Source organism: Microtus ochrogaster, chromosome 8 (genome assembly GCF_000317375.1).
Source record: "Microtus ochrogaster isolate Prairie Vole_2 chromosome 8, MicOch1.0, whole genome shotgun sequence".
Lineage (NCBI taxonomy): Eukaryota > Metazoa > Chordata > Mammalia > Rodentia > Cricetidae > Microtus > Microtus ochrogaster.
In genome coordinates, this window is record NC_022015.1 from 68,437,863 (window position 1) to 68,459,780 (window position 21,918).

The 21,918-nt window shown below is 45.3% G+C and overlaps 1 protein-coding gene across 1 annotated transcript in view; it reads right to left on the bottom strand.

Annotated features, from left to right (window-relative positions):
* Blnk (B cell linker) overlaps window positions 1-21,918 on the bottom strand; it is a 64,183-nt gene that overhangs the window by 32,188 nt on the left and 10,077 nt on the right. Inside the window, exons 2-4 of the mRNA XM_005352266.2 lie at window positions 11,481-11,546; window positions 7,204-7,253; window positions 1,025-1,065 (exon numbers count right to left, since the gene is read on the bottom strand). Coding sequence (XP_005352323.1) covers window positions 1,025-1,065; window positions 7,204-7,253; window positions 11,481-11,546 — 157 coding nt within the window. The remainder of the gene's footprint in view (window positions 1-1,024; window positions 1,066-7,203; window positions 7,254-11,480; window positions 11,547-21,918) is intronic.

The window sequence follows — 21,918 nt, forward strand, 5'->3', positions numbered from 1 at the left end:
AAGCTTGCATTTCATACTATCTGAAGTGGAGACCTACTGAAGTAAAAATAACGGCCAGGGGCATTTACCCAATCTTTATTCATCTTGGCTGTTTGACTTTGGGGTGCTTCCAAAGTCTGGTTTTCTTTTCTCTCTTCTTTTTTTTTTTTGTTTTGTGTCCTGCGCTCTCCTTTTAAAAATTACTCCTTATAATTACACTATTTTCCCTTCCCCTTTCCTCCCTCCAAACTCTCACATATATCCATCCTCGCTCTTTCAAATTCTTAGCACAGCCAGCTGTCTTTCTTTGCCCTCCTTTACCGCAGATGTGATCTTGCGCTGCCGCCAGCAGGGGGCGCAGCCTTGACACTGTTTTCTGCTACACTGGGTTCTCGGAGGAACTTTATGCCCAAGTGATCCACAGTGAGGTCACCCTTCCCCTTATTTTTCTTTTCTTTTTCTGCGGTTAAAGGAGGAGGAACTGCTGTCGTCAAAGACCACATCCACTCCAGGTGGTGAACACAGATTTGATTCTGGGCACTGACCTGGATATCTGATCTGCATTGTGGGTCCTCATCCCCTCGAGGGACAGTAGCTGAGCCAATTCTGTCCTTGAGACCTCTGCTTCCTTATGTGTGAGGTGGAGGTGTGGCCTATGTAGGATCCCTTACACATCAGACCAGAGCGTGCTAACAGTGGAAGGACACAAAGAGTGCTGAAGAAAACTTTAGTATACCTAGTCGGCAAGACTCAGCTCCCAACAGGTGCGGACTGCAGAGCCACTGGGAGAAGATTGACAGTTCATTCTGATGTAGCACTGGCCAGTGTCAACACGGCTAGCTTCCTGTTTTTCGTTCGGCTGGTGTTTTTTTGGTCAAGTCAGCCACCAGTGAGGTCACTGCCACCTACTTTTCAGCCCTTCTGTGTCCCTCTCCCTGTGATGTTTAGCTAGCCATCAGCATTTGGAAACAAAGCATTTGGGAGGTCTCCCCAGGAAGTTGGCACCCCTCCCCCCCACACCCAGATCACAGGAGCAGATACTTACAAAGTCATCTGACCACCGCTCCTCTTCGTCCGTAGGGCTATCTGTAATAGAAGAGGGACATAGAGCAAAAAGCATGCATTCAGCTGGGCATCTCTAGCTGACCCCCCCCCGGCACCAATGCTGCCTGTCTCTCGTGAGTCTTCTAGTGCATTTATGTGGCCTTGAACCGTAATTGTAGTCATATCGTCATTTGCTTTTGATCTCCTCAGAAAGCTTAAATCTCAAGGCATAAAGAGAATCTCACGGTAGCACAGCAGCAGGTCACCTTTACCTAAGCCTGCCCGCCTTTATCAGGGACATTACTGGAATATTATACTTGCCTTTTTTTAAATAAACTCCATGACTATCAGGTCTAAGGGGTAGTCCCCCATTCCCCTCCAAAAGGGCAGGCCCACTAACTCAGTTCAAACTTGAGTCTAGGCCCAGCTCAAACTAAACAATAGGAGGATTTCTGGTGGTTACAAGCTGGCATTCCTCAAGAACTTGTGAAACTGGTTCCCATTTGCTATTAAGGGGTCATTTCCCTTACCTTTGAATCTCCAAGGACATGCACTTTGTGGCTGTGTTCCAGGCTCCTACAATCCCTACTCACAAGTACTTGTTATATATTTCAAAGCCCCTATCCTGGCCCCTCTCACCTCAGATCTCCACTCTCTTTGCTACCCCCCCCCCACCTTATTCTCTCTCTCTCTCTCTCTCTCTCTCTCTCTCTCTCTCTCTCTCTCTCTCTCTACCTACAGTAGCCTGATCCTCCTACATCAATCAATCAATCAAAACAATGACCCCCAGACATGCTCATAGTCCAATGTGATGGAGCTAATTCCTCAATACAGGCTCCTTCTTCCCAGTAATTCTAGCTTGTGTCAAGTTGACAAAAAACTCCAGAGAGCAGCGCTGGAAACTGGCAGGGTCAGTATTTAGTGTGGAGCCTGAGGAAGGGGCTGGGGAAAGCTGGCTCGGAGAGGGGCTTTTAGTCTCATCACTGAATGCCTCAAGAGCTCCCTCTGCCGTCGTATGCATTCACCCCTCCACAGGGTTGTCATGGGGCCCACATCGAGGCTCGGTCATGGCCTTGCTGTGTAACTTTGGACAGTCTTTTGCCTCTCTGGCTCTACTTATCTTGGAAGCTTAGACTGAACGGTCTTCCAGTACTTTCCAAGTTTTGAAAACACTGTGAGCCCAAGTCATGTCTCTCTATTCTTGGTTCCGTGCGGACCCCCAGACACCGACCACAGTACCCTCTCTAAGGCAGTTCTGCCCATTCCACCAGGGTGAAGGCAAGCAGAGACATGGAGCAGCAAGGGATGCTGGCTCCACTCAGGACAGCGGGACAGTGCACAGGAGTGTCAGAGCTCATTTCTCCAGGGACAAAGGGTGGCTGTGTAGACTCTGGGCTTCTGTGGCAGGGTGGACTCTAGAGCCTTTCTCTCCATGGTCCTCTCCTTCCTTCCTTTTAAACATATACTATTATTTAATTGCTGCCTATTAGGGTATGTATGCCTATGTACACATGTGGATGCCAGAGGCAGCCATCAGGTATTCATCTTCACCCTGCTTGCTAGGACAGGGTCTCTCGGTAGACCTGGTGCTCACTGCTTCAGTAGGCAGGCTGGCCAGGCGCACACAGCTATACGCAGCCTTTAGGTGAATATCCAGGATTCGAATTTAGGTTCTTTTGTTTTTCACAGCGAGCACTTGTATCTACTGGGCCATCTCGCTAGCCCTAGATCAATTATCTTTTTAAATAAAAGTCATTTTAATTGATACATGAAAACATAAAAGTATCCAGCTCAATAGATTAATGTGTGGTCTTTCAATATTTCAATACACATATCCATTGTATCCTGTTTAAGGCAGGGTAAACACCCCTGTCTCTTCACATGGGACTTTCAGCATTTCTCTTTAGTTATTGGAATTAGTAGTACATTGTTCTCTATAGTCACCTGTGAGGTAGCACCCCGGAATTTCATGCTCCCACTGGACCCATTACCCAGCCTCCCCCACCACACCCTTGTCAGCTTCAGGTAACCACTACCCTGGTGGTCGGTGTCTTGGGTCGGTTCGGTTCTAGGAGAGCTGCCGTGAGAGCTTTCACAGGCAGCATGAGAATGTGCTGGACTTGTCTTTCTGAGTCTGGCTTACTTCACTTGGCTTAGTGACCTTCCAACTCCACCCGGGCTACAAATGACAGGATTCCATCCTCATAACTACTGAATAGTATTGCATTCTCTGTGGGCACCACATGTTCCTTATCCACTCATGAGCATGGAGTCAGGCTGTCTCCCTGCCTTGGCTCAGAAGTGAACACAGGAGCGCAGATGTTAGTGAACACAGGAGCGCAGATGTTAGTGAACACAGGAGCGCAGATGTTCCTTTGGTATATGATTGCCTTCTCTTTGGCCATTCGTCCTGTGGTCCGGTTGCTGGATCACAGGGAAACACTAGTTTCATTCTTTTAGGGAACTTCTACTTTTTCACAATTGTGCAGTCCCCTCTCTGCATGACATCAGTGGGGACAGGGTTAGCACTAGGCAAACCTCTGTGGGTAGGTGGCGGTGTCTCCTGAGAGTCCCTGAAGATGAGGGGCAGAGGCTGCAAGTACAGAAGCCTCGTTCAGATCTGATCCCTCGGGGGGTTGTGGAGTGACCTGAGGATTTCCGCAGCGACCCCTAAAACCCGAGGTCCTTCCCTTGGAGGTGTTCTTTATCTGCAGAACTAAGAAAACTCCCCCCGCCCACCATGTCTGTCTATGTGACTGTCTGTCTGCCTGTCTCCATCTCTTTATGTAACCTTTGAGTTCCTTGGACACTCCCTGCATTGAGAGCTTCGGGGCTAATTTCTGAGTCGGTGCAGGCAGTTGTGTGGGAACCCCAAGACACAGGGGAGCAGCTGGAAATGTCCCTGGGACAGGAGCAGCTAGGGGTGGGGGACAAGAAAGGACACGGCAAGTGTTGATGTCAGTTTTGCCCAAAGGATAGCTTCCAAGGAGTGAGGGCAGAGCAGGAGTGGGAGCAGGCCCTGTTTGTTGGCCAAGTGCGCAGGACTGATTTCTAAGATCAGGAACTAGGATGGATCGGGTTTAAAGCAGGTTTGTTTCGCTTTAATATGTGGGAATTCGTGCTAATTCTGACTCAGCAGCTGTGTGGCAAGGCTGAGGTTATGTTTGTCTAACAAGCTCCCAGCTGACTGCTGTCACTGTACTAGGGATCAGACCACGGAGCGAGCCACACTCCTGTGTTCCAAGAGATGCTGTTTTACTGCTATCAAGGCTACATGGAGGGGCTAGGGCTGTAGTTTGGTGGTTGAGTACTTGCCTACACTATATGAGGCCCCTGACTTTGAGCCCCAGCACTGTATAAGAAAAGACCAAATGGAGCGTTTCAGGAAGAGGTCAGGTGTTTGAGGTCAGAGAAGACTTTTGGAGGTCCACTAGATGGAAGACACGCATTCCTAAAACCAGGGAATGTCAAAGTGGCTTGCTGCAGCATCAAGACCCCGGGGTCCAAAATCTCACTGATCTCCATTCCTCCAATGACAAGATGAAATGAAGGGCGATGTTCATAGTTACATGGCCAGTTAGGGCTAGATTTGAGAGGACCTTGTCGCTGGACCCTGTGACCTGTGACTGCACTCTTTGAGCCATCACGAGTCTAGTGGGGCCGTGAGACAGAGAGCTGTGTTAGGGTTCACTTCTCTGAGGGAGGATGAGAGTTAGGAATGGAATGAGACTTTGAGGGCCACTTAGAAGCTCTGTCCAAGGACAAGAGATGATGAAGGGGCTGAGCTGTATCCATGGCAACAGGCAGGAAAGATACTCGAAGGCGGGAATCAGTGGGATTTAGAGGAAGACTCGTTCCTCCTGCAGAGGACAAGGAAGAGCAGGAACTGACAATGAACCCCATGGCATGCGGCTTAGGCAAAAGGATGAACATATGGCAGGTGTTCTCCGCCTTTCACCAAAGAAGAAAACAGAGAAGAAGAAGGCCGTGGGGAAGGAGTGAGCAAGCCGCAGCGAGGAGAGAGTCCCTCCTGTAGTTGGTTAGGCTTCTGAGACCTGACTCCGAGGTACAGCATCTGAGTCTGTCATTTCCAATGCTGCTAGTTCATCCCCAGGGGACAGATAAGCTTGCACATTTGTCCCCTAGCACTTGAATGGGATGTCACCTTCTCAGAGGGACTTTCTCAGACTACCTAAGTTGTCCCCCACCTGCCGTGATTCTTTGCTACTGCACCCTGCCAGTTTCTTCCTATTTTTTTTTTTTACAGCAGCCATCATGTTTGGGAAATTATTTTTAAAATGTGTGTTTTCATGTGCATGAATGCAGACGTGTGTAAGGGCAATCTTAGATGTCGTTCTTGGCCTCGCCTTGTTTGAGACGGGGTCTCTTGATCATTTCTGTGTATGCTAAGCTAGTTGGCCCACAGACTTGTGGGAATTCTCCTGGTTCTGTCTTCCATCCTGCCACAGGAGCTGGGATTTCACTCAGCCTGATGTGGTTTCTGGGGATCTAAACTCAGGTCCTCACGTTTGTATGACAGGCCCTTTACCCAGTGCCACAAAGGACAAACTTGTGGCATATTTGTTGAGTGGGTTAAAGCTGAGGTGCCTGGAGATGTTTGTTTTATAGAATAAACAGTTTAAGTGATATCACTTCTGCATTATTGTCTGCTTTGATGTCTTTGCAATGGCACAGCTCGCACCGAGTGGCCATTAGGAGGCATAGCAGAGCCCTACATCCAGTCAGGGCTGCCCGTCCCTTGGGAATCAGATAGGCTTTGGAACCCATCATGGGAGATGGCCTCATTTGTGAAGGAACTACTGGAGGGGGTGGAGGGAAGTCCAGATTCAATGTTGGACTGAATCACCTCTAGAACTCCTCTTAAGCAAAAGGATCCAATCTTCCTGTGATTTTCCTGTCATCCCTGTCTGGATACTGAAAAGGTCAGAGCTGTTCCCTTTGTCCATCTTTGGAGAGAAGGACTATTTGTTCACACTGATATGCTTGGGAACAGGTTTCCTCAACTTATGAATTAGGTAGATTTTTTTTTAATTCCTGGACAAAATCCCTATTTTTTAGATCCATGTTGCACAGGAATCCATGGCTCTCTGTCTGAACTTTGCTGAACGCTTGACAGTGTGGGGTTCTGTCTATTCTAGACAAAGTGTTGAATATTTGACTTTGATTATCATTGCTATAAATCTACCGATCTCAAGATTAATCTTTTTGTGGCCTAAGTTTATTCTCGTTGAAATGGAACTGTGTACGTGTGGGTATATGTGGAGCTCAGAGACTGATCTTGATCTCCATTCCTCGGGATCCCTCCTCCTCTTTTGACAGAGTCTCTCACTGGGAATGGTTACCCAGCAAGACCCAGGGATTGGCCAGTCTCCATCTCCCCACCACTGGGACCTCAAGTGAATGTTACCATGCACAGGTATTTTGTTTTGTTCTCAAAACAACAGGGTTTCTCTGTATAGCCTTCGCTGTCCTAGAACTCACTCTGTAGACCAGGCTGGCTTTGAGCTTACAGAGAGACCCACCTGGCTCTGCCTCCCGAGTGCTAGGATTAAAGGCATGTGCCACCATGGCCCGGCTCATGGCCAGTTTTTTGTATAGTTTTTGGGGGTCAAATCTAGGTGTTCATGCTTGCATATCAAGCACTTTGCTGACTGAGCCATCTCTCTGGTTCCTTAAAAAGCTTTTATGCAGGATAGATTAGTCCCCGCTGCCATGTACTGCACAGGACTTTGCTTTCCTACTACATGAAATTGTAGATCTTTCTAACATCAGCTGTCCTCCCTTTGCGGCTATCAATTGCGCAGCAGTGTAAACTATATTTCACTTGTAAGTATAGCACTATTACTTAATACCTTGTATGTGCCAGACACTTGGGAGGTGTGTGACAAATGGGTGGGTAGGGAGATGGATAAGTGAATGGGTGGATGGATGAGAGATAGATGGATAGATGTATGGATGGGTAGGTAGATGGGTAGGTGGATGGGTGGGTGGAGTACATTTTCACTGAGCACAGCAGTCAAAGGCCTCACTGATATGGTCATTCTTAAAATCAGGCTGAGCATCTTTTGTTTTCAAGTAAGTACAACTTATTTCCTTCTCCAAGAAATAAATAGGAGCATTAGACAAAAGCCAGCTAATATATTTCAGAAATACTCTTACCTAATGCATAGTCCCTTCGAGGAACACTGGGAGGTCCTTTGACTTTTAGCCTGTAGATGAGAACCAGTAGAACAAGGGTCAGTGGACAGGACAACTGATGTCAAAGCTCACAGCCCAAGCCAACACAGAGATAAGAGATAGATAACTACCAGAATATCTTCTGGGCCCCTCACACTGAGAATTCAGTGTATTGTAATCTGATGAAGTCAGTATTCTCCACAGTGTACCGGGAGCCTATGACTTGGCCCAAGCCAGGCTGAGCCATAGAAGAGTTCTGTGAAACCCAAAGACCAGTCAACACGGCATTCAATGATTGGAGGAAGGGCAATGCTCATTGGCTGTTGGGAAAGTAAGAGAAGATCATCTGTATTTTAATGGTTCACAAATACTCTTTTTTTTTTTCTTGATACAGGGTTTCACTGTTTAACTCTGGCTGTCCTAGAACTCACTTTGTAGAATCAGGCTGGCCTTGAACTCACAAAGGTCCTTCTGCCTCTGCCTCCTGAGTGCTGGGATTAAAGGTGTGCACTACCACTGCCCAGTGCACCCATGCTTTTAAAAAAAAATGGGGGGGGGGCAGAATCATCAATATCAAGTACTTTTCTCATAGTTGGAACAAAAATTATTTTGTACCATTTAAAAACATGACATACAAGACCTAGGCTATGGCTTCGGGCTAGAGCACTGTCCTTGCAGGTGTAAGGTCCTAGGTTCAATCCCCAGAATTAGGGGAAAAAAACATAACAATTAGGTAAGCATCATCTCAAGGTGAAAGGTTTAAAGTAAATTACTAATTAATAATAATTGCCCATTTTACTTAAGAGTGATATCCTTATTAAATTAATGAAATTTAAATACGTATAGATAAAACTTATATCCAGTAGCCTTTAATAACTAAAATATTATTTCCTTTTATAGAATCAGTATATATAATAATTATTATATATATTTATTTATTTTAAAACCAACATAAGAATTTATATTTTATCTTAGAAATACAAAAACCCCTTACAAACCAAAATTGTAGAGCTATATAACAATAACAACAACATATATGTAATACAAAATAGCAATATTTGGTTTTGTATAGAAATCCTACCCTTTCCATCATAAGCTCTCCTATCTATATTTGCATCCCGTTCTCATCATAAGCTAACAATTCTCATCAAAATAAACTCATGGTGAAGTCTAGAAAGAGATTGTCAAAGGGACTGCATGGGAGAGCAACAGAACAAAAAGGGGCTGGTGTCCGGGGACAGCATTTCAAGACACCCAGGCCAACTCCTACCCACTGTCATCCTCTGCCATCCTCTGCTCACAAGAGCAAACGTTCAACTGCTCATCTCATCTCAGAATAGAGGACAAACTCCAGGGGGGAGTAGTCAGTAAGTGCTGGCTGCTCAAATGTGAGGACCCGAGTTTGGGTCCCCAGACCCACCCACAAAACAGCTGGGCATGGCGGAGCCTGCCTATGAATCCGGTACTGGGGGCCAGACACAGGAGGATCCAGGGAGTTCGCTGGCAGTCAGTCCAGCTGAGCTGGTGAGCTGCGGTACAGTGAGAGATCCAGGCTCAGAAAGCCAAGGTGGAGCACAGTAGAGGAATGTGGAACTCCGGTCTCCACACATACACACACAGACATGCTTATGTGTGCTCACCCACAAAGATGTGTACATGCAATACAGAGAGAGAGAGAGAGAGAGAGAGAGAGAGAGAGAGAGAGAGAGAGAGAGAGAGAAAGAGAGAGAGAGAGAGGCGCTGACCACAAGCCAGGAATAAAAGGTGAATTCTCAAAGTAATAAGTAGTTATCAGCTACACACCAACTACACACCAAACCCAGTACTTCACAGGGCCTCTCCACATGCGGCCCATGGCCCATGAGAACTCCATCCAGTCTTTGTGGTAGAGAACCCAGTGTACTCCACCATGCTTCCTCCTGTCAAGGGAGAAACTGTTACTTTCCAGTCTAAGAAGCATGGCTTGTCAAGACAAACACTCTGGGGCCAGAAAGATGCTGGGGGCGGGTAAACGTGAGAGCCTGAATTTGAATCCGTCACCCACACGAGAAGCCAGCATGGCTGTGCATCTCTCCAACCACAGCATTCGGGAACAGAGATAGGCATATCTTGAGTGCTTTCTGGTCAGCCAGCCTTGCCGAAGCGGTCCGTGAGTTTTCAGTTCAGTGACACACCTTAGCAAGGCAATAACATGGAGAGTAATATAGGCGGACACCCAACATCCGGGTCTGGCTTCTGTGTGCCTGTGTGCATGTAACACACACACACACACACACACACACACACACACACACACACACACACACGGAGAACTGCTCTGGGGACAGCAGGCAGAATGTCTGAAATAGAAACTGTGGGAACATCTCTGCTCCATGGCTGCTGGTGTATGACTGAACATTGGAGGTAAACCTCACTCGATCGAGAACAATGGAAGTGCAAACCTGGCAAATCTGGGGCAACCCACAGTTCTAGCGACTCTGACAGCGACTAATAGAAAGGATAAACAGAAATGACCTCACACTTCTGCCAGCCCCTGGACAAAGCCTGAAGGTAGACTGTCCTCCTCTACGAGAGGACCCCTACCCCTCATGGAGGGCCATGGTCACTACCCGCCAATCCCCGTGTGTACCGAGGATTCTAGAAACCCCACCCAAAATGAACAAAAATAAATACTTTGTTCTATAGACATGGGGAAACGGACTGCCCCATGCTGCTGTTGGCACAAAATTGGAGGAGGGGGATTTAATAATGGTGATAAAACTTTAACTTCCACTGAGAGATTTTACTTTAGGAATTTAGATTAATGGAGAGCGTGAAGTCTGAAAGCAGCCTCCCTGGAGTGACAGCTACATGGAAAGGAATAGCTAGAGAATTTTGACTGATATGAAACCATCATTCCAATACCAGTTAGAACTAACACCCTTCCCTTTAACACACCCACCAGTATATAGTCAGTTTCTTTAATTACATTTTTGTTACAATAGACTAATAGCCAACCCTTCCCAAAAAATACGGTTTATTTTTACATACTAATAAAGAGGTCCGTGGTAAAACCAGTACCACAGCAGGGAAAATGGTATATGAAGCATGGTGCTACTCAAGATGAAAACTGTGTGGGGGAGGGCACATGTAGTTCTGGGGTAAGCATGCCTGTGAAAACACACACAGGCATGCATGCATGGCGACTCACCCAGGACGATGCCTGTTCTGGGAGAATGGGTTAGGGGGAGAAATGAGGAAATGAGGATTCCTGGTAAGTTTCAAAATCTTTGACTTTTTTCCCATGGTGAATCTGTATTACATTAATAAAAAAGTAAATTTAAAGACTAAACACAAAGCATATAGTGATAGTGCATGCCTTTAATCCTAGCACTCACTAAGGAGGCAAAACCAGGTATCTCTCTGTGAGTTCGAGGCCAGCTGTGTCTATATAGCAAATCAAAGTCACCCAGGGCTACACGGTGAAACCCTATCTCAAAAGACAAAACAAAATGCTATTTCTCTTTTCATCTTGTCTTAGATTTTAAGTGGTAAATGTAAGAAGCATGTACAATTTTTGTGGGGTGTGTGTGTGTGTGTGTGTGTGTGTGTGTGTGTGTGGTGGGGTTAGTGTGTGTTTGGAGATTGAATCCTGGGTCTTCCGCATGCTAGGGCCCTGCAAGCTCTTTAAGACTGATTTAAATTCTCCAACAGCTGAGATTTCAGTAGTGTGCCAGGGCACCCAGCGTAACTTCTGTTGTCTTTTCTTTTTTTAATGTAAGGGGTTTCTATGCACATGAAAACCCAGGATTCTGACTTCGCTTCGTCCAGAGTTCAATAAAACGTGATTTTAAGGTAACAATTAAAAGAGCAGAAATCAGAATGTAGCCCAGCTATATGACGTCACAAAAAAGCAAGGCCTGCTTGCCTCGGCAGCACCTAGACAAGGCTGAACAAGAGAAGCCAGGTTGTGTCTCCTTGAGTTCTTGCTGGCTTCTCCAGGATCATCCTTGTGTCTCAACTCAGTGGTCATCCAAGTAGTTTTCCTTCTGGGTGCCTTGGGAGGGCCCAGCACACCTCTTCACAGAGTTGGAAAATTCCAGATCCCCAAGCCCTAGTTCACTTATTTTCCTGTTTCCAGGATGTGGACTAACCACCACGGCTTCCTGGCCCTAGTAAAAAGGTGAGAGGCGACATGGTCCTCACTCAATGACAGAGAGCCTTGTTCTTCACTCAGCACGGACTGACTTCTTTCATATAAATAATAGAGACCAACTTACTTTTTTATTTTGTCCATTATTCCACCTTCATTGTTCTTAATATCATGGACCATCTTTTGAAGCTGTCTGTAAAAAAAAAACACAAACAAAATATTAACATCAAGGCTGATTTTTGCAATACAATTTTACCTTTATTAACAAAAGGCACTGGTCCTATTTGGAGTTTAATCCATCCCCAGGGCAGCTTTGCTTTCCTAGTAGGTATTCTAGAGGTCACTAGCAGAAATAGTGATGTTGGGCACTGTGACTTGAATGATTGAAGCTGAGGCTGCCACTTGGTAGTAGGGCTTTGGATATACAATGGTTCATACCTATCACTGGATAAAGAATTCCAGGTGTGGGGATGTAACTCAATAGCAGAGTATTTGCCTGGTGAGCCAAATAGCTGTATGACAACACGAAGCTAGCTAGAGTCATCTGGGAAGAGGGAACCTCAGAAAATGTCCCCACCACGTTGGCCTATCAAATCACTGTGGTAGATAGTCCTGGGTGCTATAAGAAAGCAGGGTAAGCAAGCCATGAGGATCAAGCCACTAAGAAGGAATCCTCCATGACTTCTGATTTAGTTCCTGCTCCTGGGTTCCTGCCTTGAGTTCCCGCCCTGACTTCGTGATGGAGTGTGACCTCTGATTATTTTAAATTAAAACATACAACAAGTGAAAAGAGGCCAATGAAGAAAGTTTGTGTACTATCTGATTCTAGCTGTGCACATAGCATTGTGGGAAAGGGAAAGTTGTGGAGACGGTAAAAGATCAGCGGCATCTATAGGCTTGGAGGCTGGAAAAGGGGGAGCAGGTAAGAAGCATCTCATCTGTGCCGTTCTGTAAGAGCAGATCCGTGTAGTCCATGTGTCTGTGTAAATGATGCTGTGGAGGGTCCTATGGGAACAATACTAAGCACGGCCCCTCTTAATCCCAATCTCTGCTAGCAACACTCCATTGAGGCTTTCATAGCTAATGCACAGAAGAAGCATCTAGTTTGTAAAACTGAGGCCAGCTTTGATCTTATATTTACTCTTAATATATCTATGTATATAGATGGTGGCCTATATAAACATGTTCAATTTTTGAATCAGTTGCATTTTTATTTCAATTGACACATAAGGTTGGACATATTTATGGGGTCCATGTAGCATTTCAACACATACACACATTGTGCAGGGCTCACATTAGGACGAATGTTACAAATCTCAACACATACACACATTGTGCAGGGCTCACATTAGGACGGATGTTACAGATCTCAAACAGCTGTCACTTCGCTAGGCTAGAAACAGAATTTCCTTTCTCCTAGAATATCAGAACTTACTGGTGCTATCAGACTGTAATTAACCACACCACAGGGCTGACCCCATGCCCAGCAGTAGATGGCCGACATAAAATTTGTCTGGGCGTTTTTGTACCTGAAAGATCTTTTGCTTATTTATTACGGTTTCTGATTTTGTGTTTTATGGGATTTCTGTGTGTGCAAATGTGTATGACATCCTGTCTGTGTATGTTTCTTCTTCTGCTTTTTCTTTGGTTCTTTCTTTTTTCTATTTGCTATCTTGATTTTTCTATTTTGCCTATCTTGATTTTTATTTTATTTTATTTCTTCTTCCTTTTTCTTAGATGCCTGTTTCCCGTAAGAGAGAGGGAAGGGTATGTGCCGCTGGCCATGTCAGAGGAGCAGCAGATGGCCCTTGACTTCAGGGGGACGGCCCCCTAGGAGGCCAATTCCTGATGGGTGAATCCCCTCTCATCGAGGCCCTGAGATCTCAGTCTCCAAGGTGTCTCTTGCTTCTGCTGTGCCTTTACCTGTGTGCACTGTCATCTTTCTCTGGGATCTGGTATGGTGTGAATGTGAGGTAGAATGTTTATCCCACGAAACCTCCTGTTTTACTGGGCATTCTTACCTGTGGATCATTGTGAAGATGATTTCTTCCTAAACTGTACTGTCTAATTGGTAATAATAATGTTAGTTCAAATAAAGTGTTGATGATTAAAAATAAAACAAGGAAGTGTCACACAGCTAGAACACATGAGTTTCTATTGAGGAGTCACATAGACTGTGGCTTAGGTTAATGATTAGGGAAAATAACTGAGTCCTAGTAACCCAGCTAGCTTAAATTCTTTTAATCTTAATGTTGGGAGAGTATTTACAGGTTTTGGAGTGCATCATAGCTGAAACAAAGCACCGAAAATAACTTGAAGTTAGACTAAGATGTTTTGTTAAATAGCTTTGAGGTGAAAAAACCCAAGAAGACAATCTAAAGTTTTAGATAGGCACACAGTTGAATGGGGAACCCTTTCAGGTCAGGGAATAAGAACAAAGCAGCCCAGTTATCATTAGCTGACATGCCTTTCTTGCTTGGATTAATTGATGCTCAAAGGCGATGATTAATTCCTTGTACCCAGTCTGCCCTCAATCTCCTGATATGAGAAACTATTAATGAGTGGGTAGGCACCCTAAAGATTTAAAGTAGAGCTGACTGATTCTTTCTCATGTGTGAAAGTCTAGGTTTGTGGTCCCTTTAAGATTCTTTATAAGATTACCTTTCGAGATAAGTAATAAAGTGAGTGATTCTTCCTTTGTAACCTCAATATGCAGCCCACCAGTAAAAGGCTGCAGAGAAAAGTACCCCCTACTTGCTCTCACTCTGTTAATCTGTAACAGGCTACCTAGATGCAAATGGATGTGGGTTCTTGGGATGACTTTGTTTTAATCATGTAAGAGAGATGAAAATATATTTTTACCTGTATTTATTATAATCATTCTCTTGAAAAATAAAATGCAACCATAGTGTAATTCCTAGATTGCCTGGAAGACTTTTTTGGGGGGTATATAAGCTGTAGAGAAGAGAATACAGCAAAAGAATAAGAGAAGGAAGTCATCAAAAGAGTGTGTGATGTCTGTTTCCCTAGCCCGTCAGATAAAAAGTCACAGGAAACTCTGTGGATTTCCCTTTGACACCTGTGCTGCTGGAGCATGGTTCCCCAGGCCACAAAAGGTGTGGATTTGGGTGGGTGGGGAAGACCTGGGAGGAGTTGTGGGTGGGGAGATTATAATAGAATATATTGTATAAGAAAAAATCTATTTTCAATAAGAAGGGGGGAAATAAAGAGCCCTAAAAATCTTTCTCATCCCTCTTTCCCCACCTCCTTACCCATCTTATTATGTTTTTAATGACTGAGTAATATCTCACCATTTATGTGTATTCACGGTTTGTTTTTCTATTCATTGGCTATTTTCATTTCTTTGCTCCTGTGGCTGGTGCTGCAGTAACCATGGGAATATAGCCGTCTCTTTGAGTAAACGACTCCATTTCCTTCCACACCTCAAGTAGTGGGATCATCATATAGTAGTTCTATTTCTTTAGTTTTGGGGGGATGTCCCTACTGCTTTCTATAACACTAACTACTAAAGTATATTCCCACCATGCGTGTGTAAGAGCTCCCATTCCTCCACACCCTTGAAATCCTATGTCATTTGATAGTGGCTATCAAATAAAGATATCACTTTATTTGATAGCCACTATCAAATGAAGTGATATCTCATGGCCCAACAAACAAAGTGCCCAGCCTTCTGTTTCAGTCAACAGCACACCATCCCATCTACCTTCAGCATGCGAGAGCTGTGGCTGTCGGCGGCCTGCCTTCTTCCTTTACCTCTACTCAACAAGTACACCAGCAGGGCTGGTTCCTACCTGCTGGGTGTCCCTCCCTGCACCTGGGCTCAGCACAGCACACCAGCAGAGATAGATAGTTCACACCTGCTAGGTAGCACAGCAGCAATGTGGTGGGGGGAAATAAAAAACCCTAACACAGACACATCGCTACCCCACATCATCTTGTCTTCCAATGAACATGTGGGCAATCAATCTCATTACAACTTCTCCTCAGAAGACAGGCTACGCTAAAGAAGTGGCCTTAATTAGGCCTGGAGGTAGAATCACTCAGAGGTTGTTTTGTTTTGTTTTGTTTTGCTTTTCCTGGGCCTCACTCCAGACTACAGAACCCAGAGTCATCAGCCCTCAAGTGTTTCCAGTGTGTGTCTGAGGCTGAGACCCTCAGACAGCATTATCAGGGTGGGAGAGCTTTGTGTACCCCAATCCCCCGAGCCCTGGAGATCTGGTCTGTGAGAACACACCAGGGAGGGCCACCGCTGATCTTCAGAACATCCCTAGGTATTCGAGGGCAGGACAAATTCTGGAAGGATGGTTTATGAAGCACCAAGGTGAGGGGTCTTGGTGAAAGCAACCATACTGTGGTGTAACCAGCCACTAAGCAGAAATCCAAGAAAGCTCTCGTTTGACAAGATTCATGCCCTGTTGTCTTTTATTGAATACAGAAGATGGTTCGAAAATGGTTGTACTTGCCCCAACATATTTTCAAAAGCCTAGCCAAAAAAACTTAAAGGTGTGTATGTGTGTGTTTGCGTGTGCGTGTTTGTGTATATGTTTGTGTGTGTTTGAGTGTGTTTGTTGTGCCTGTTTGTGTGTGTATTAGTGCGTGTTTGTGTGTATGTGTGTATAATGTGTGAAGTATCTTGGTTTTTCTTTCAGCTCCCTTTGCACTCACTGGGCTGTGAAAAGGGGACATAGCATCTTGGCATTTCCTCAACTTCTCTTCCCAGAAAAGACCAAATGCAAAGCAACCAGATCAGAGAAAATCCCTTTGTGGGCTGGTCTTTGGATTAGCAGAGTCTCAGAGGGAAGCGAACCCTGTGAAGAGCCGATATATTCTCCCCTTTCATCAGTCTCAGCCTTGGATCCAGTTCTTGCATTTCATGCTTCAGGAGCTGTAAGTTTAGCCTTGCCTCCTGAGCCCACCTGGGTCCAAGCCTGCCGCTCCTGCTTCCTACCTGGAAAAGACTGTACCAGACTGGGAGGCCCTCCACTCTGTGCTGTGACAGCCTTCAGTGCTCCTGTTTCTGAGTCTCAAACTTCAACTTGCTATTCCCTTTCTCATGGGCTTGCAGTAGTTCCCTGGTCTCCACCGAACCTAGCTCAACATTTTTATCTTGGCTGATCACTGTTGGAGCGCACCCCGATCTCCTGTAGAAGCCTGTCATCTCAGGCACCTCAAGGACTTCTCTGCTCATACAAATGGGTGGCCTGGTGTCTCCAGCCACTTGTTTCTAAGATTAATTTGGAATAATATTTTTTCTGTTATCCTCATTGACCCCACTCTCTCTTTCTCTTTCTCTGTCTCTGTCTCTGTCTCTTTCTCTGACTCTCTCTTAAAAATACACTCAATCTCTTTACTGCTTCTTACTACAAATATATCTTTAAAACTGCTTCTATTTTAAACTTATATTTTAAATTAGAACAGGTCTATTTGATTTTTGACATGTCTGTTCTTTCCTTTCACCTTTTGGGTCCCAGGAACAGGCTTGATAGCAAGTAAATTTACCTACTGAAGCATGTTTCTGACCTTGGTTTCTGTGTTGTGAGACAACCCCCTCCAACCCCTTTGGAGAGTTTCCATGGTTTAATACTTTTGACTCCAGATTCCTTAAAGAGGACTTCCATTTTTCAGTACCGGGGATTGGGCTCAGGGCCTCACCCATGCCAGGCACGTGCTTGGCTAACTGAGCTATAGCCACAGCCAACTTTTTTACCTTCTTAATTAAATTGTAATATGTAAGCCGGGCGATGGTGGCGCACGCCTTTAATCCCAGCACTCGGGAGGCAGAGGCAGGCGGATCTCTGTGAGTTCGAGACCAGCCTGGTCTACAGAGCTAGTTCCAGGACAGGCTCCAAAGCCACAGAGAAACCCTGTCTCGAAAAAAAAAAAAATTGTAAAATGTATTTAATTTAGAAAAAACTAAATCTCCAGGAAACCATAGGAAAGGAGGAAAATGGAGCTTGAGATCTGGTGTCCTTGGATCTTCAGGCTTGAAGCTTCTGAGTTCTCTGTGTCACCATCGCTCGTCATGTGAACAGACCGGGAAATGCCAGGCGTGGGAGAGGAACAGGAAGTACAAAGGCTCAGAAGTAGGATCATCTGGGACCTTGGGGCTTGTTGGGAAGCTCGGCGTAGCAAGGGACAAGGCTACTGTGAGAGGCTTGCTGTCAAAAGTGAGGCCTGCCAGCTAAGGGAAGGGCGGGTGCCAGCGCCTTAGTAGTCCCGGACAGCAGGAAGTACTCAGGGTCGGGTCCTGGGGTGTGCCGAGATTAAGTGGGGAGAATGGAGACAATGTGGGGGGAAGACACTGGTGGCCGGGAGCTCAGTGAGACCATCTCTGCTGAGTCTGCTTCCAGAATGGTGAACAAACTGAAGACACAGGAATGGCGTGAGCTTCCCCTCTGGAAATTCTGGCTGACAGCTTTTATATTGGACATTGCTGCCCACCTAGCGTGGCATTGCAGTTACTAACCCCAACCCCAGGGAGACTGAGGCAGGAGGACCACAGTTCTGGGTCGGTCTGGGACATATAGTGAGATGATGGCTCAGAAAATCAAAGACTGGGGAGGCAGCTCCGTGGTAGAGCATAGGAAACACAAGACCACGGGTTTTAGTTCTGTCACGGAAAAAAAAAAAAAAAAAAAAAAAAAAAAAAAAAAAAAACAAAAACAAAAAAACAGAAAAAGCAAAACAACAACAACAACAACAAAAAAAAACCTCCGGCATAAAGCTGTGCTTAGTGTGCCATCTTGGAGGTTGAGACAAAAAAAAAAAAAAATAACAATAACACTGCCCTGTCTTCATTTAAAATTTCTTTTTCTCTGCCCCCCTCCCCTGGGATGCATGTGTGTGTGTGATTCATGTGCACATGTGTGCTGGTGCATGTGGAAGGAGCCATCCTCCGTCTCTCTCCCACTCGGCTCCCTGAGAAGACTTCCTCACATGCAGTGCTCATCCACATGGCTGCTTTGGCTAGTTAGTTTGCTCCGGGGATACTGTTGCTGCTCCAAGTCTGGAACCGCAGGTGAGTCTCGATGCCCACTGGCAATTTATATGGTTTCTGGAGATTTGAACTCTGGTCCTTACCCTTGCATACACATGTTTTACCTGACGAGTCATTTCCCAGCCCCACATTTAAATATTTCCAATATTTAGTTCTTCATGTTCTATTTTGTATTTAGTTGAATTTTTTTTTTACCTTGATTTACTTATTTTTCCAGACTACTCCTTAAAGTGTGATGTCATGATTTGCTGTTTGTGCCTTATTTATTCCACAGTTCAAGGAGCCAGCCACGCTTGAGCTCCCGAGTTAAACTGAAGACAAAGACCGTCCTCTAGAAGGCAGGACAGGAATCCCTCCCCTCTTCATGGCTTGCCCAACTCCTCTGGTCTCAGAGTAAAGGAACAGAAAGAAGCCAAGCCTGCTCTAAGTCCTACACATCTTCCTCTTGGATAACTTGTCTTAAACGTGACATCACCGGCTCCTGACCCAGCGTTCTGAAACAGATGCTACTAATTGTTCTGTTATTTGCCACAGACATCCTCCAAAGGCCTCTTTCCTCTCTCTCCTCTTGATGTCTAGCTTCTTTCCCCTCAGATGGCTAGCCTCCTTCCTCCATACCCTTTGTCTGGCCTCAACTTCCCCATGTCCACCTCCTCCAGCTTGGCCTTCCTGTGGCATCATTGGCGTTATATTTAGGTCTGCGAATTCAGCACCCACAGTTGTTCCCTTCTGAACAATGTCATGTAATTGGCAAGATGTTTTGACAGTTCCTTCCAGGGCCGGGTAGCCAGAGTAACCTCCTTGGGTTGAGTGAGCTGCCCCATCCTGTTTTATAGATGCAAACAGTGAGACCCAGAAAGTGCTGCAACTGTCTCGCTTTGATAACCAGGCTCTCCTCATTTTGTCTGTGAAATCATAGAAATTTAGATGTGATAGAGACCTTGGGTATAATCTGGGCTAGCCTCATCTTGCTCCAAGGGAGAGAATTAAGTTCTAGGGAGATATGGTAACAGCCCCAGGGATAGCTTAGTGGACAACTGCTTTGCTTCTTTTGACCAAACCTTCTCCCTGATCTTTCCCACCCGGCTCAGGTCTTCGGCTGGGATATACACCATCCTATAAGAACAAGGCGCCTCTTCCTTCCAGGGCCACAGCCCAGAACACTGCCTGAAGCACAGACCCAGCAAGACAGTCCTGAAAGACCAGCCTACTCCAGGCCAGCAGAGAGCCTTGGAGAAAGAACCAGAACAGAAGTAAGCCTCAGCATTTGCTGTGGACGATGCATGCACCAGGTATTGCATGTGTCACAACCACACCTGGGGTAGCACCTGTTACTAACTCACCTTCTTTAGTGACAAAAACATTCTTAACCATTCTTATGTCTGCAGTGGTGTAGAGAGTATTTATACTATTGTTGTTCCCCATTATAGAGATTAGAACATTTGGTCTGAGAAGTTGAGGAAGTCATATAGTTTTGTCACTGGTAAGGGTGACACACAAAATGAATTGTGATTCCAAGGTACATGAACTTTGCCCTGTCTGAATGACACAGTGATTTATTTCAACTTGGGCCCTCTTCTGGGAAGATGACCACCTTTACCACGGGCCTCTATGGCCAGCTTCCCTTCTATCCTTGGAGATGGCACCTAGTCCCCCTACCTGCCCAGCAGTCATACTGGGGACACTATGTCCCCATCCCTGCCCTGTTATTGGCTTCCAAGGTCAAACATTTTGCTGGTAGGAAGCGTGAGTATTTAGGGCATCTCGGGCTTTGCTTAGGGGCAGAAAGAAAAGAGGAAGGGACCCGTGTCAGTGAGAGGGAAGGAGACAGGGTGGTGCTGGTTTGATAGTAGAAGGGACCATCACGGGGCTCTGCAGGCCCGGGACGTGTTGGTGGTGCCTGAGCAGGCTGGAAGAAGAGCAGCACCATTATTCCACGGCCTAGGCAGAAAGGCCCTGCAGAGTCTGGAGCAAAGAGCCCCTGTACACCCGACAGAACAGCTAACTCACGCTCCCAGCTAACAGCCACTAACCATGGAAAGCCGATCACAGGTGTTCCCAGTACCCTGCCCTGTCTCTATTTTCCTGCAGACATCTGCAAACATTCTCTGCTGGCAGATGGCATGCTTGTACTGCTGAGCTGGGTTATAAACAGAAGTTGGGCTGGATTTGGCACAACCAAGAACAGGGATGATTCTACAAATATCCACTATCTTATTTAAAATCCTGGTTCCATTTCCCAGGTCAGGCACAGATTGACTGGATTCTCTCCACGTCGAGACAGATGGGCTGACCAAAAGCCTGTGCTATCCTGACTTCAAAATGTTCTTGGAAGATTTGTCACTTGACATGACCACAGTAATTGCCATGGTCCTTCCTCTTCCTGATTTCAGTGACTAGGAGCCCTTGGTGCCTAGAAGGCTACAGTTTTTTCTGTCCTCTGAGCATGCAGGGACCCTGCTGCTCTTGGCTCTCACCACTTGTGCTGCATGGAGCAGGTAAAGAGAAAAGTCTCTATGAGTCTGTAAAAAGGCAGGTTATGAAAACCAAACAATTATAAGAGATGCCTGTGGCCACAGAGAGGTAGGCCCCCAGGTGAGCCATACATATTACAGAATTCTCACATACTCACTGCTTCTACAGGTGTCTAATGAAGTTTGGTATGCCCAGCCTCTCCATGACCAGCAAAAAACACCACGTCAAAGCAAACACACAAACAACAACACCAACAACAACAGGGCTTCTAAAGGAAAGTAGTTAGAAACTTTTTGTAAAAGCAAGTAGCCAAGAAGTCTTTCAAAACTGCCTTCAGAACAGTTCTGAAAATGTTTTTCTAGGCAGTGAACATGTTTCAAGAATTTGAGTGTGTCTTTTTTTAAAAAAAAAAAACAACAACTATATGATCAAGGTACATTAGCTACATCTGTGAACACCTCAGCACGTACTCTATTGTCTTATATAATTATTATATGTTAGCAAAAATATTTATGGTAACTTATGATCAAAATAAATTACATATTATGTGTGCATGTGTGAAAAATCTCATAATGAAAGCCACTGTTGTACATGGGTAATGCATGCTAACATAAACACATTTAATTAACTCAGCTGGAGAAAAAGGGTATTGCCTGTGACCGCACGGTACTGCACAGTCTGGCCACCTGATTGACTAGGCCCCATTCCTGCAGCTGAACCCCAAAATATTGTGAAAAATAAAGAGCAATTTTAGAGAATAGTTTTTCCTATGTCCTGAAAACATTTGACGCAGTTAGATTTTTCTTTCTGGGCTCTGAGTTAAAAACAAAGACACTCGGGAACATCTTAAATATTTTGGGGTTGGGGGGGAGTAGAGGATTGAAAAGAAACCTTGCAATTCTTTTTAAAAAAAGCATCTAGAAATGTGTATGAAGAATACCTTCAGGGTTACTTAAAAGGTTCACTCCTTAAAGTTATTGCAGTTGTTTGTAATAGCCAGAACCTGGAAACAACCTAGATGCCCTTCAATAGAAGAATGGATGAAGAAAGTATGGAATATATACATATTAGA